We start from the raw sequence: 14,589 nt of genomic DNA, 5'->3' as shown, positions 1-14,589 counted from the left end.
CACACACACCAACATATTTTTGCTGATAATGAAAAGGAAGGGAGACTATAGATCTATTTCGGGCTTATTTGCCTTCATCAGGTAGCCACACCTTTACTGGGATTTGAACCTGGGGCTCTGACTTACATATATAAAAGCAAGCCACAGTTATAAGGGCTAATATAAAGGCTTTGTGCGAGGCAATACTAAATGCCACCCTTCGATTTATAAATAAGAAAAGCGGGTGGTTTTGGGAGTGAGATGCAACTGACGAAAACTTCGCCAAAACAGAGCCTGAGAAGGTGCGACTAGACGCCGCCTGATATCCGGCAAGAAGAACTGAAAGAAGCTGCGCTCTTGTCCTTTTCCGGGCCCACTGTAGTTCTCCTCACTTGCTGCTTTAAAAGCGCTGCAGCGACGGCAGCGCCCGCGGCGGTAGCGGTTCTTAGAAGGCCCCGCGAGGGGAGGGAACAGAAGCGAACGACCGCCGGGCGAAAGCGTTCGGCTTCCGGGCCCCGTCGCCGAAGCCCGGCGCGGGTGGGTGTCCGCCTCCGTCAGTGCCACGGTGTCGTCTCCTTGCGGCAGGCAGAGCTGGAGGCAGTCCCGTCTTGCTTCGGCAGCCGATCCGATCCCCGCTGTTCGGTCAGCCGTATGCAGCCCTCACCCTGGAGCGGAGGCGGAGGATCGAAGAGCTCTCCAGATCCTCCCGCCGGCGGCTGCAACAGTCCAGGGACAAGATGTTCTCCAAGTTCACCTCTATCCTGCAGCACGCCGTGGAAGCGGTAAGGCCATCGGAAGCGCCCGCCACGCAAGGCCGGGGCTTATCTCGGGCCTAGGCTGGGGAACCCTCGTTTTTCAGGGCCCACTCTCGGTTTCCCTCTCTTGTCCAGCTGCCTTCGTCTTTCTGCCTCAGATCACCTACCTAATCATTTTAACTGGTTTATTTTTTCCGGTTGGGGAAGGGAGGGGGAGAGAACTCATCCGCCCACCCGTATTCATACGGCAAAGTAGAATGTAAGAACTTGACGATATAATTCTTGCTTCCTTTTTTACCTTCTAGTCCCTGATTGAATTCAGCTAGGTAGCTCAGTTTCCTTTCTTTATTTTATATGTTTACTTTGTTTATTTACTTTATTTATTTATTCGTGTATTTTGGGCCTGGGCTAGAGGAGGGATAAACCAATAGACAAATGTTTATGTTAAAACAAAAAAGTATAGCCAAATAGAAACTAGCTAAAAGGTTCTGGTAAATAAAAAGGTACTTGTTTTGTAACAAAAGACAATTAGACAATTAAAATGGGTGTAGTTTTATTTTTAGATCACCAGAAGCCTTCAGGTCAATAGCAGAGCAGATTTTACTACAAAATACAACTTGTGTGTGTGTGTGTGTATGTATGTGTATACACTGCTCAAAAAAATAAAGGGAACACCTAAACAACACATTATAACTCCAAGTAAATCAAACTTCTGTGAAATCAAACTGTCCACTTAGGAAGCAACACTGATTGACAATCAATTTCACATGCTGTTGTGCACATTCAAATTTGTACAGAACAAAGTATTCAATGAGAATATTTAATTCATTCAGATCTAGGATGTGTTATTTGAGTGTTCCCTTTATTTTTTTGAGCAATATATGTCTCTGTGTATGTGTGCAGATGCACGCGCATATACTGTGTGTGTGTGTGTGTGTGTGTATACTGTATCTCCCCATTGGGATTGGGCGGCATAGAAGTAGAATTATAAATAAATAATAAAATAAATATATATAAATAATGTGAGAGTCTTCCAATTTTCATTTTCAGAGGATAACCTTGTTCCTCAAGTGCAGTATATGCTTTGAAGAGAGGATCTGATCTACTATCAGATCAGCTGATCCTTGATTTTAATGATGTTTTCCTAGGGAACAACAGTTTAAAGATGAGGGGATTTGATAGATCACATCTGGCTCCTTACAGCAACTGTTAATAAAACCCTGGGAAGTTTTTGGCAGGAATAGGATTTTTTGTACTTTGACGAGAGAGATCCATTGAAGTTCTGTGCTGGACCTGGAGGGGACAAAGTCCCCTATTGCACATTCAGCAGAGAATGATGTCACAATATGCATTGATTACTTCATGGCTCTACCATTACTGTACCACGCTTGAGTACTATATAATTACAAAGCATGGCTTCTTTGTATACTTTAATCATTGATAGGTCAATTATGTGCCATCAAATCATTTTCGACTCATAGTAATCACATAGATGGATTTTCTCTAAGTTGTTTTATCCCTGATCTGTTTGTTCCTCCTGCGCTCATAAGAATTAGAATTATTATTTTTTGGCCAAGTAGATTGGACACACAAGGAATTTGTCTTAGGTGTATATACTCTCAGTGTACATAAGGATAATAAAATACATTAACCAAGACTACTTAATGATATTCAAGGTTACTAATAAGCTAAATGTACTAGGAAAGAAATAAAAATATCATCATCTCTGAAACTCTGTAGTTCTATCCATTTTATTTCTGGAGAGCTGGGTCTTTGCATAATGGATAATGAAACTTAGTTATTTGGGCTTCAAGTAAGAACTCTAGATTGATTTGTTCAATTATTTATCAGTTTATTTTCTTGGCTATCCATGATATTCTTAAGAGTCTCCTTCAACATCAAAGTTGAAAAGCATTAATGTTCTTCCAATCCTATTTCTTTAAAGTGCAACTTTCACTTCCAGAGTGTCACAGGGAATAACATAGCTTGCATGATTCTGATCTTTGAAGTTATAGATACATAACGGTATTTTAATATCTTTTCCAAGGCATTCATTAGTTGCTCTACTGGATGGTAGTCTATGGCATATTTAATCATAGGAGTCAAACTAATGGAAAGGGTGGAGTGAAAGCAGTATATTACTACAGTTGTAAAACAGTTTTAACTGCATAAGCATATATTTTTCATATAAGAGGCTGGCACAAGTGGAAATGCATCTTTGTCACCTTGAAAAATTGACAATGGAAATTAACTGTAACATTTATATGCATTTAAACAGAAAGTTGTATTAAACTTGGTAGGACCTTTTGCTAACAAGTTCTTGGTTAAGACTGCATACTAGGAGAGTGGTCCCCAACCTTTTTGACAACGGGAACTGGTTTCATGGAGGACAGTTTTTCCATGGACCAGGGACAGATGGTTTCGGTATTGCTTGTTAACCTGCCATTCACCTCCAGCTGTGTGGCCTGGTTTCTAACACACTATGAACCAGCATTATCTTACAAAGTATGGATTCAAGTATAGTGGGTTCTAAAGAAATATAACTTGACATAAGGGACAGTTGTGTGATACCCATGTACATTATAAACTTGTCATTAGGATCCACACAGGTTATTTCTGCAATTAATCTATGCTGAACACAAATCATTGTCTATTCCTATGCAAAGGAAATGCTTCCTTGAATACTGCTTGATTGTGAGAACTAAAGGCACATGTGCACGCACACCCCACACTTCACATTAATATAAGTATGCTTTCTGTAAGAAGATTATATAGATCAAGGGATTATTTCTGCTACAAGAACTATCAGTATCTACATTGATGCTGAAGTATGATATTTATGGAGGAGGATAGAAAGAAATCAAAAGGAAATCTAAAACTACAAGGAAGGGAGAAAAAAGATAGAAAAAACCTGTTTATAAATTATAAATTTACCTCTTGTTCTAAGGTTACAACATGACTCATTGTTTAGTACACTTAATGCTGCACAGCATTTTTCTCTTTGGACACTACACGTATTTAAAAATTCATTTGAGTCAATTTATGTGCTCTGAGTAATTGCTGGTTATCCATGGTTTCTAATATCTGCAATTGATAGAAATTAAGCCTTGGAATATGTAATGCTTTTAGTGTATCATTAGTTTTGACCTTGTATTTTGTTACTTTAGAAAAGAAAAGAATGACAGATGGATTGTGGAGAACACAATGTGTTCTCTTGATGGAATTCTCAGTTGTGCCAATGAATGCTAGTGTTGCAAAAGACTGCATGCAATTTAATTATTGCAATTGCAAGTAATGTCTAGTGCAGTGATTTTCAACCCTTTTTGAGCCGCAGCACATTTTTTACATTTACAAAACCCTGGGGCACACCACCAAGCAAAATTACACAAAATGACACTCTAACGCAGTACATATTATACACATAGTTAATAATATAGTTTCTCAATGTATTTATACTCACTTAGTGTGAAACCTGGGCCTGTTTCAATGAACACAAAAGGGATATCCTGGCAGGAATGGTAGTTTGGGGACCCATGTTTAATTTCCGCACGGCACACTTGACCATGTCTCACAGCACACTAGTGTGCCGCGGCACACTGGTTGAAAAACATTGGTCTAGTGCTATGTTCAATAATCTCTTTTAGGTCATACAAGAACAGGGAAAAGCAGAAAAACGAATGTGATCCAGAGGTAAAAATGGGGCATTTCTATCACCAGCCAACCACATTCAATCTGAAGAAGAGACACCTGAATCTGCCCCAGTGATATCCACCATGACTGAGTGAGAGAGGAGAGTTCAGTGAGAGATGAAATATATAGACAAAAGCTATGGAGGGGAAGAGAAATGAAGTTTTCAGGGGAAAAGAATAATTGTAGAGTCTGGAACGTAACTTTTCAGTTCCTATAGATTCAGGTCTTGCTATACATGACTTTGATATTCACACCTTTGCCATGGAACAGAAAATGCAGAGCATTTATTCACGCATTTGTAATTTGTGTATATTTACATTACTTGAATTAATCTGTTAAGTCATACAACTAATTCATTACTTGGAAACTCTGGTGTATTGGGACTGACTGTTAATACTATCAGTAAGCCGTATTGTTGTTGTTTACTATCTATGTTCATAACAGTTGGTACATATTTAGGTGAATAGTAAATACAATTTATTCTCTATATGCAAATATTGGTTTTATTTTATGTTTTTACAAAGCACATTCTCAAAAAACTATTGTAGAAATCATTGATTAAAAGCATCTATCTGGAGAGGGGTGGCATACAAGTCTAATAAATTATTATTATTAATTATTATCCCATTAATAGGTTTTTTTTTTAATTAGACTAGTACTGTAAATCTAAAATTATTAAATAGAATGGGTTTCTGGTATAAGTACTAGCTGAATTTGCATTTTTTTCATATTTTTATTTTTGGGGGTTCATTCAGAGAAAGATTTTGCTCAAAGTCTAGTCTTGTGATTCATTAAAATCACTAGCTGGATTTACATATGCTAAGCTGGAAGAGCCACAACAATTTGGACTGTTGGACATTTTTGGTGTTTTAGATTTTTTTTAAATGATAGTGGTATTGAACAAGTCACAAATAGACTTTTTTGTAAATTGAATGGAAATTGTAAATTGATGGAATGGCTTTTATAGTACAGTATTGCCAACCACAAAGGGGAAAAAAAGCAAGCAAACATTGGATGCAAAAAAAGCAAAAAAAACCACACAGACATATCCACAACTATATGGTTTGATTTCCAGAAAGTAAAGTCTTAACCATTGTAGTTGAGAATTTGTTTCCTATTAAAGTCAAGCCAGAAACTAATTACGAGCAGCAATTTAAGGAAAGCAGGATTTAAAGCCTTGCGGTAATGATGATTTCAGATCATATTTATTATAGTACTTAAGATTGGGTGTAGGAGGAAATTATACTAAATTAAACAGTTGAAAAAAATGCAGTGATATAAGCATGGAATGTGCAGACAAAAGTTTGTGAGGTTTGTGTGTATTTTCAGTTAAGTAAATCATTTTCTTCTCAAATACCAACTAAGAAAAACATTAGGTAAGGTCTGTAGAAGGAAGATGAGCCACATTATAAAATAGAGGGATTAGCCAATCAGAAAAAGATTTTAAGACACTTGAGATTTTCCATACATTAAAAGTTAAATGGCTAATACCTTTCATCATGTGGTTCACCTCCTCATTGGCCAGAAAGGTTGTGGAGTGGGTAGTCTTGTAAAAACAAATGAGTTATCCAGCACAGGGGTCGACAAAGTTGTTCAGAATCTAGGAGCCAGCCAAAAAATTTAGGAGCCAGAATTTTTTTTAAGCAAACTTGGTTTTTAATTTAACAAAAAAAACATTACAAACGTTATAAACAACATTTTACTTTTAAAGATAATAAATATTATATTTTGATATTTTAGATTTTAGGCAACATTCTAGTGTTTTTCACTTTGCGTTTTGTGGCCATGAACATGCCTTGTGATTTTAGAGCTGAAGTACCAGTGGTCCACAGCCTTGGCAGGATCAAACGCCTTCACAGATGGCCCATTCATGGTGATCATAAACAAGTCACTTAAACTTTCTTCTTGCATCCTTGATCTGAATTTATTTTTGACCATGTTCATCAAACTAAATCCTCTTTCACAACATGAGGTTGAGACAGGGAGCACCGCTACAATCGACAACAGGTTTCCCAGAACTGGAAATCTCTCGGTGTTGGAGAGTGCCAAATCCAGAAGCTCACACAGTTTCTTTCCTTTTCCAAGGACCTTAAACTCATACCACTCATTGAGGAGTGAGTGAATGCATTGGTCATCACTTTCAGGTGGAGATAGCTGTTTACGAAAATGATGAGCCAATGCAGTAATCTCAACCACACCGTAGTCTTGCAATGTTGTTCCTGCTGGCCAGGCAAAGGTGTCAAACACTGCGGTGGATCTTTCAATATTTATATCACTTAGAAATCGCACTGTCAAGTATTTAACTGCATGATTAATTAAATTAGCTTTTTCCTGCTGAATTGATGCAGCTACAGTGTTGCTCAGTCCATGTAGCTGTACATTTTGAAACAGTCCTTGAAGAGATGTTCCTGAGACAAATCTGGCCTCATGTTGTTTTGGTGCATCTCTAAGTGAATTGATTGTTGAAATTGTGCTTTTCACATGCAACTCAATTGTGCTTAAAAAAAGCTCTTCCCTTTGAAATATAAGTGACAAGTTTTTAAGAATTTCCAGATAGTCCAGTAGAAAATGGAGCATGTGAACAAATGTAAAATCTGTGAGCTTTCTCAGTAAACCATGGGCAGCTGCAGAGGCACTGTCTTTTTCCGCAGCCACACTTTCTAGGTGGATTGTCACGCATTTCCAGTCTTTGACAAGTGCAGACAGAGCACCGACTTTGCTTGCTATCCATCTGACATTATGCAAGTATTGGAATTTCAGAATTGTAAGGTGCAGGTTTTCTGCTACTTGCTTCAGCTGTCGCATTCTCTTAGGTGAGTATTGATAAAATTGGTAGAGTTTCTTTAAAATAGAGTCAAGGTCATCAATTAATTTAGCTTGTTTTACTGAACTTAATACACTTAAGTTCAATCGGTGTGCAACACAGTGAATGCCAATTAAATGACTGATGTTTTGGCGTATTTTCTGCACCAAGCCATTTTCGGTCCCAATCATGCTGGCAGCACCATCTGTACCAATGGCAATCAAGTGACTTGAAGAAAGCCAGCCTACAAGACCAAGTGTTCTAAGTTCTTCTGTGAGCGCTTCTAAATATCCATCTGCAGTAGCCATTTCAAGAGGAGAAACAGAAAGAAATACTTCTTTGACCCTGTTGTCCTTGATGTACCTGACATACAGAATCAGTTGTTCAACCCCTGCTTTGTCAGTTGAGCCATCTAGCATCAAGCTGACATATTTTGCCTCTTTGAGCTCACTGATTAGGTTTTTCCTGATTATTTCTGCAATATGGGAAATTAATTCTTTGCATCTTTTATCGTTTGCATATTCCTGTCGCACAGCACTCCCTAATTTCTCCGTCAACTCTAGCAACCCTTCAAAATCTGTGAAAGGTCTGTTGTTTTTGGCAATATAATAGGCCACATTAAATAGAATGGTCATATGTTTAAACATGTCTTCATCCATTTTCCTTATACAAGCAGCCAATGGAGTAGCTTCTGGAGCCAACGCTGCATGTGTAGCCTCCACACAATTTAGATGCTGGAGAGACTTTGCGTGCTTTTTGAAGGTTTCAAGTTTAAAGGGTCCTGAAAATCCTTTTACGATCCTAGATGCTTGGTCAGCAATGCCAGGGAAGGAAGCACAAATCTCGCATATAGCTATACCAGTTGTATGGTCAAATTTAAGCCATGCGAGTTCTTTACACCACTCTTGCCTAAATCTCCTGGGTCCAGCAGTTTGACAACGGCTTGTTGATGGGGACTCCTCTGCTGGTGGGTCTTCTCTTGTTTCTTCAGTTACCTGTTGCCCGGCACTTTCTACCTGTTGCACTGCGCTTTCAAGAGAGGTCTTTGTAAAGAACTGTGTCATTTTCAGTTGCTTTTCATTTTCTGGTATTCTCTCTGTTGCTCTGCGCTTCATTTTTTTCCTGAACCCAGAAAAGAAAAAAAAATGTGCACTTTGCTCTGCTATGCCAATTATAACTTACACATGAACTCTTTACCCTTCTTTGTCCGAGTGGACGAGGCAGTACTCCGGCTTCGTTCTCCTGGCGGCACCCGACTTTGTTCTTCCAGCAGCACTACGCAGTCCGCCATATAGTACTGGTAATGGGATACACTGCCATATAGTAACCATATAATTACAGCATATACTGTGTATATACTGCTATACCCTACTTACAAAAAGATTTAGCAATGTAGGAAACTCCATTCAGTGGTGGTCCAGCACAGTGATTTTCAACCTTTTTTGAGCCGCGGCACACTTTTTACATTTACAAAATCCTGGGGCACACCACCAACCAAAATGACAGAAAAAGACAGTAAATATTATTTATTTATTTATTTATTTATTCAATTTTTATGCCCCCTCCTCCTTAGACTCAGGGCGGCTTACAACATGTTAGAAATAGCACTTTTTAACAGAGCCAGCATATTGCCCCCACAATCTGGGTCCTCAATTTACCCACCTCGGAAGGATGGAAGGCTGAGTCAACCTGGAGCTGGGGATGAGATTTTAACTGCTGACCTTCAGATCTACAGTATTTCTACATGTATTTATACATAGAACATACAATCCCATGTAACATCACCTTATAAATACAGTCAATCATCAATCATCCCTCCTCAAATTTATACTACTGTCTCATTTCTGTCCCCCCCCCCCCCTTATATGTCTGTGTGTACTCAAACCATTTCCAAAACCAGGTGAGGGCTGGGGTTTTATTCTCTTTTATTCTTTTCAAAAACAGGTGAGGGCTGGGGTTTTTTTCTTATTACTATTTGAGTGCTTTTTACCATATGCTTCAAGAATCACCTCTCTCTCTCTTTTGTTTCTCCTCTTATTCTCTGCCTCAATCATTTTCTCATTTCTCCTCCCCTTTTTGTTCCCATTTCTCTCTCTCTCTCCTTTCCTCTTCCTATCTGTCTCTCTTGCTTTCTTTTTTTCTCTCTCTCTTGCTTTCTTTCAGTATCTCTTGCTATCTCTCTTTTTCTCTCTTACTTTTCTTCTCTCGTGCTTTTTCTTGTTCTTTCTCTCTCTCTGTTGCTCTCTCTCATTCTCTTATTTTCTCTCTCTCTCTCTTTTCTTTCTCTCTCTCTGTTGCTCTCTCTCATTCTCTTATTTTCTCTCTCTCTCTCTTTTCTTTCTCTCTCTCTTAGTCTCTCTATCTCTTGTTCTCTTATTTTCTTTCTCTCTCTTGTTCTTTCTCTCGCTCTCATGCTTTCTCTCTCTTGTTCTTTCTCACTCTCTCTCTCTCTGTTGCTCTCTCTCTTTCTCTCTCTTCCTTTCTTCTCTGTGGAGGCCAGCGAAGGTTTCCCTTAGTTTGAATGTTCCGAGCAAGCAGCCCCTTTACTGACAGCCCGGGACGGCACTGTGAGAGGGGTGGGCGTTCCCACAGCGCTTGGAGCGGCTAGCGGCCGGATCGCCAGCGCCGCTGCAGCCACCGCTGTGGAAGAAGCCGCACCCCAAAAAATCCGGAGAGAAGGAAGGATCGGGCGGGGGGGGGGCTCCTGCAAGTGGAAGCCTCAGCCCTGGAGCCCCCTTGCGCCCATGGCTTCTCGTCGATGTCTCTGCCTGCCCGATCCGGAGTGCTAATAGCGGCGGCGGGGAGGGCCCCCCCCCGCTATTCCCGCCACCGCCGCCGCTATTAGCACTCCGGATCGGGCAGGCAGAGACATCGACGAGAAGCCATGGGCGCAAGGGGGCTCCAGGGCTGAGGCTTCCACTTGCAGGAGCCCCCCCCCCGCTATTCCCGCCACCGCCGCCGCTATTAGCACTCCGGATCGGGCAGGCAGAGACATCGACGAGAAGCCATGGGCGCAAGGGGGCTCCAGGGCTGAGGCTTCCACTTGCAGGAGCCCCCCCCCCGCTATTCCCGCCACCGCCGCCGCTATTAGCACTCCGGATCGGGCAGGCAGAGACATCGACGAGAAGCCATGGGCGCAAGGGGGCTCCAGGGCTGAGGCTTCCACTTGCAGGAGCCCCCCCCCCCGCTATTCCCGCCGCCGCCGCCGCTATTAGCACTCCCGCGGGCGAGGGGGCTCCAGGGCTGAGGCTTCCACTTGCAGGAGCCCCCCCCCCCGCTATTCCCGCCGCCGCCATTAGCACTCCCGATGCCACAAGTGAAAGCCTCAGCCGCTACTATTGCCATCCCGCCGAGTCCCAAGCTCACCTGCTGCAAAGAAGGAAGGCACGAAGAAGAAAGGCGCGAAAATGAAGGTGTGAAGAAGCAAGCCGGGACACTCAACTTCCGGTTTGGAAGCGGAACTTTGCGGCACACCTGACCTTGTCTCGCGGCACACTACTGTGCCGCGGCACAGCGGTTGGGAAACGCTGTTCTAGGCGCCAGACAACATTTTCTAGGCGCCACTGGCGACCAGGCGCCTGGGTTTGTCGATCCCTGATCCAGCATATATATATAGCAGGGGCAATATTAGCAGCCATGGAAGTGTTGCAGGCATAGGCTTTTAAGCTTTTATCGAGGCAGGGGCAGCCTTTTTCAGGGACCCATCTGCCACTACCAGGGTCCTGAAAAATTGCTTGCCACTCTTAAATATCCCAATGCCAACAGCATTTATGGCAGTGCCTGGCCATCTTTGTGAATGGACATCCTGGCAGGTCACTTCCAGCACAAGCTACATAGTGTGTGTTGCACAATCCAGAAGCCCTCATCTGTTTGCTTCTTCCAATATTGCCACTACTGTACTCCAAACAGCGCTTGTCAAACAGCCTCCATCATTGCCTGGAGAATTACCGCCTAATTACCTACTTTGCCAGGCATTGGTGAGGCCATGCTGCCTTTTCTGTAGCCTGGCCTAGTTAGTTCTAATTTCAATAAATGAGTTCCATTGTCCCGCTGACCTTACAGCAAGATTTTATCTCAAGGATTTACCCTCACCCAGTACCTGATTCCTGGATCACTAGAAGGGTGAAGAAGATAGCAAAGTGCAGCTGAAAACAGAGGGACAGAAATGGTATTTGGTGGAGTGCAGGATATCAAAAGGGCAGAGATGGTGGAGGGTATGTGGAGTTGAAGCACCCCTGCAATAAGTGCAGATGGATCCAAATTTCAATCATGTTATAGCACTGGTACTTCATTGTTTGTGACCATAGGACCAGCCATATTGTTCAATACTGTTGTAATTTCAAATGGTCACCGAATTAAAGGTTGTAAGTCTTGCTAGGGCCTTTCTCATATTGCTTTTATTTTGTTCTATTATAATTTTCCATCTGGGCATTTTCCCTAAATAAAATTAGAATATATTTTATAAGTAAAAGTAAATAAGTTAAAGATAATGCCTATAGGTTTATGGATCATTCATTCATAATTATATAACCTAACGACAGCTCTATTCCATATCATTAACCTGTTGACCAATGTATTTGTCAAGCATATTTTGTGGCAACTTCATAAGTAAATTTCAATGATTATTGGAGAAATATAAAATGCCTTACACTTGTTTGTATTTCTTCAGCTTGCACCTTCCCTTCCATTGCAAGAGGACTTCGTTTACCATTGGAAGGCAATTACCCATTATTACATAGAAACATCAGGTAAGATAAAATTCTTTGTTGTCACTTAGAAAGTAGTAATCTAATATAATCTTCTTCAATTTATTACCCTTCCTTAATTCAGTGGATGGTAATTGTAATTTCACACATATGGCATACACAGAATCAGATCCAAGAAGTAATAAAATAAAAAGGACTCTAGTTGATGACCTCTGGATGGTGTACTTGGCAACACTTCTAAAGCACATTTGTAATGTTAGAACTCCAGAAGTTCAGCTGTTGCAAGTTGTTCCTGTGACTTTGACTTTCTTTACCTTGAAATACCATTTATTTGTAGAAAGTTGCATAAGGGGAAATGTAACAAACTTTCCATTGGTTTATTTATAATGTAACCGGTTCCTTAGATGAAATTGTATCTCTATTACTTTAAGCATGCTGATAAAGAATGCTTTAAGCATTCTAATAATAAATTATTTAGCTTCAGTTAATTTTTTATGCTAGTAGTATAAATGTATTGTTTGCTTTTATTCATATGCTAAATATATTTTATATTGAAACTTAACATCAGAAAATATGTATAAGGAGGAGAATATATAACTTGATTTTTTCCAAATTCTTTTTTGCAACAGTTTTCTTATCTTTTGTACCAAAATATCATCAATCATTTAACTTTAATAGGAAATTAATTGAACAGATATGCACCAATTTCAGTGGTTAGTAATATAATAGATATATTTGCCTTGTCTATTTCTTCTATCATATGAGGAAATTTAAAAATAAATCAAAACAATAATTGCTAAAATGGTAAGTTATTGTGCCATGCTAATGAAGCTGGATCTTAATGTAAATGCTTTCTGTAGATGACAAAGCTCCTGTGACTGATACCAATATTCCATCACATCTGGAGCAGATGTTGGACATTTTGGTTCAAGAAGAAAATGAAAGGGAATTTGGGGAGACAGGTCCTTGCATGGAATATCTGCTACATCACAAAATTTTAGAAACTTTATACACCTTGGGCAAGGCTGATGTAAGTTTATCACATTTTATCAATAAAAGGCAAATCTTATGTTTGGATACAATTGTATTTATTTAACACATGTTAAATCTTCATGTTCTTCCAGTCTTCTTGATCAAGAAATGATGTCTTGGAAATGATAATTTAGGAAGATGTTACTGCAAAAACTTAGAAACATGCATAAACACATGAAAATGATGAAAATAAGTATCGCAAGTTGGGCAGATTAAAAACTATCGAACTCTAAATTAGTTTGTTCCTGAGTTATTCAATCCTGTTTTCTTACTGCTGAGCTTATGTTAGTCTTTACTGAAATTATAAATTCATGATTGATCTGAATCTCATAAAAACTGCACAGTACAGCTTTAAAGGCAAATTATCCTTTCTGTGATGTTGCTTTCATTGTAGTCTCTCCCACCCCCTGCCCACATGTGTGGAATTGTTGCTGGGAAAGTGTCAGCATGCATAGTCTCATCTTCCCAGTTTTATGTCCACAAATGCTAATTATATTTTCAGTAAGTCATACCTAAACCATATTGGTAGCTTTCCATACAATCAATGCAACCATGCATATATACATCGTTAGTTTAAAATGCTGGTATGACGTACAAAAAAAGGTCTAGGCAGAGATCAATTCAGGTGGGAAAATGTGATTCAAAATCCAGATGAGCAACCATGTTAGCACCTGCTAGGAATCTTTAAAGAAGCTATGCTTCATAAGGATCAACAATAGTAGGTAATATATATTTATTTTAAGGTATTTCCAACATGTACCAGATGTTTGTCCCTGCTGTATAAGGTGTATTGTGAAGATTCAGTTTTCTTAAATACTTCAATTGTGTTCTATTTGTTATAAAATTAATTTAGTATTTATTCTGTTAAGTACTCTGTTAAGTATTTGTTACCATTTTTCAATCAACGTAGGATTCAGAAAAGCTCAATACTATAAGTTAAAAAATAAAGCTCTCTGTAATATCAGAAGCTGATCAACTAAAGCTATACATATAAAAATAAATATTGAAAACAATTATTTTCATCAGCTTCCATATAATGTTTAATTTTTGTTCATTTTTTTCCTAGTGTCCTCCAGGCATGAAACAGCAGGTTTTATCTTTTTATACTAAACTTCTGGGAAGAATACGGCAACCTCTTCTTCCACATATAAATGTACACAGACCTGTACAGGTATTGGATTAATTTCAAAAATGGCAAATACATTGATAATTAAATATATTTTATTTTATTTTAAGGACATCTACAGTATGATTCTACAAAAGAATCAGTAGAAATTGTTACTTAAAAAAAGAAGTCTGATTTTAAAATATTATTTCCTTATTTTTTCCCCCCAACAGAAATTAATAAGACTCTGTGGTGAAGTTCTTGCAACACCGACAGAAAATGAAGAAATCCAGTTTCTCTGCACAGTATGTTCAAAGTTGAAACAAGATCCATACCTGGTTAACTTTTTTCTTGAAGTAAGTTAATGCATTGCTGATTGTGCTTTTACTGAAAAGTCTGTTTAAGTATTGAAAAGTCAGCTTATGTATAACATTTTCTTTTTAAAAGGTTCTTTTCAATTTTATAGAAAATTGTGCTTCACTAGTAGGCACAATACTTTTATAAATATAATATTTAATG

The 14,589-nt window shown here is 39.3% G+C and overlaps 1 protein-coding gene across 1 annotated transcript in view; it reads left to right on the top strand.

Annotated features, from left to right (window-relative positions):
* The first annotated feature begins 383 nt into the window (after window positions 1-383).
* Window positions 384-14,589, top strand: part of FHIP2A (FHF complex subunit HOOK interacting protein 2A) — a 46,460-nt gene continuing 32,254 nt past the window's right edge. The window contains 5 exon segments of the mRNA XM_070752649.1: window positions 384-761; window positions 11,897-11,975; window positions 12,794-12,963; window positions 14,032-14,136; window positions 14,304-14,426. Of these exon segments, the coding sequence (XP_070608750.1) occupies window positions 717-761; window positions 11,897-11,975; window positions 12,794-12,963; window positions 14,032-14,136; window positions 14,304-14,426 (522 nt within the window). The 5' untranslated portion in view covers window positions 384-716.

The sequence above is a fragment of the Erythrolamprus reginae genome, chromosome 5 (genome assembly GCF_031021105.1).
Source record: "Erythrolamprus reginae isolate rEryReg1 chromosome 5, rEryReg1.hap1, whole genome shotgun sequence".
NCBI lineage: Eukaryota > Metazoa > Chordata > Lepidosauria > Squamata > Dipsadidae > Erythrolamprus > Erythrolamprus reginae.
The sequence above is the reverse complement of the archived record's forward strand: the minus strand, read 5'-3'. Positions and strand labels throughout refer to the sequence as shown.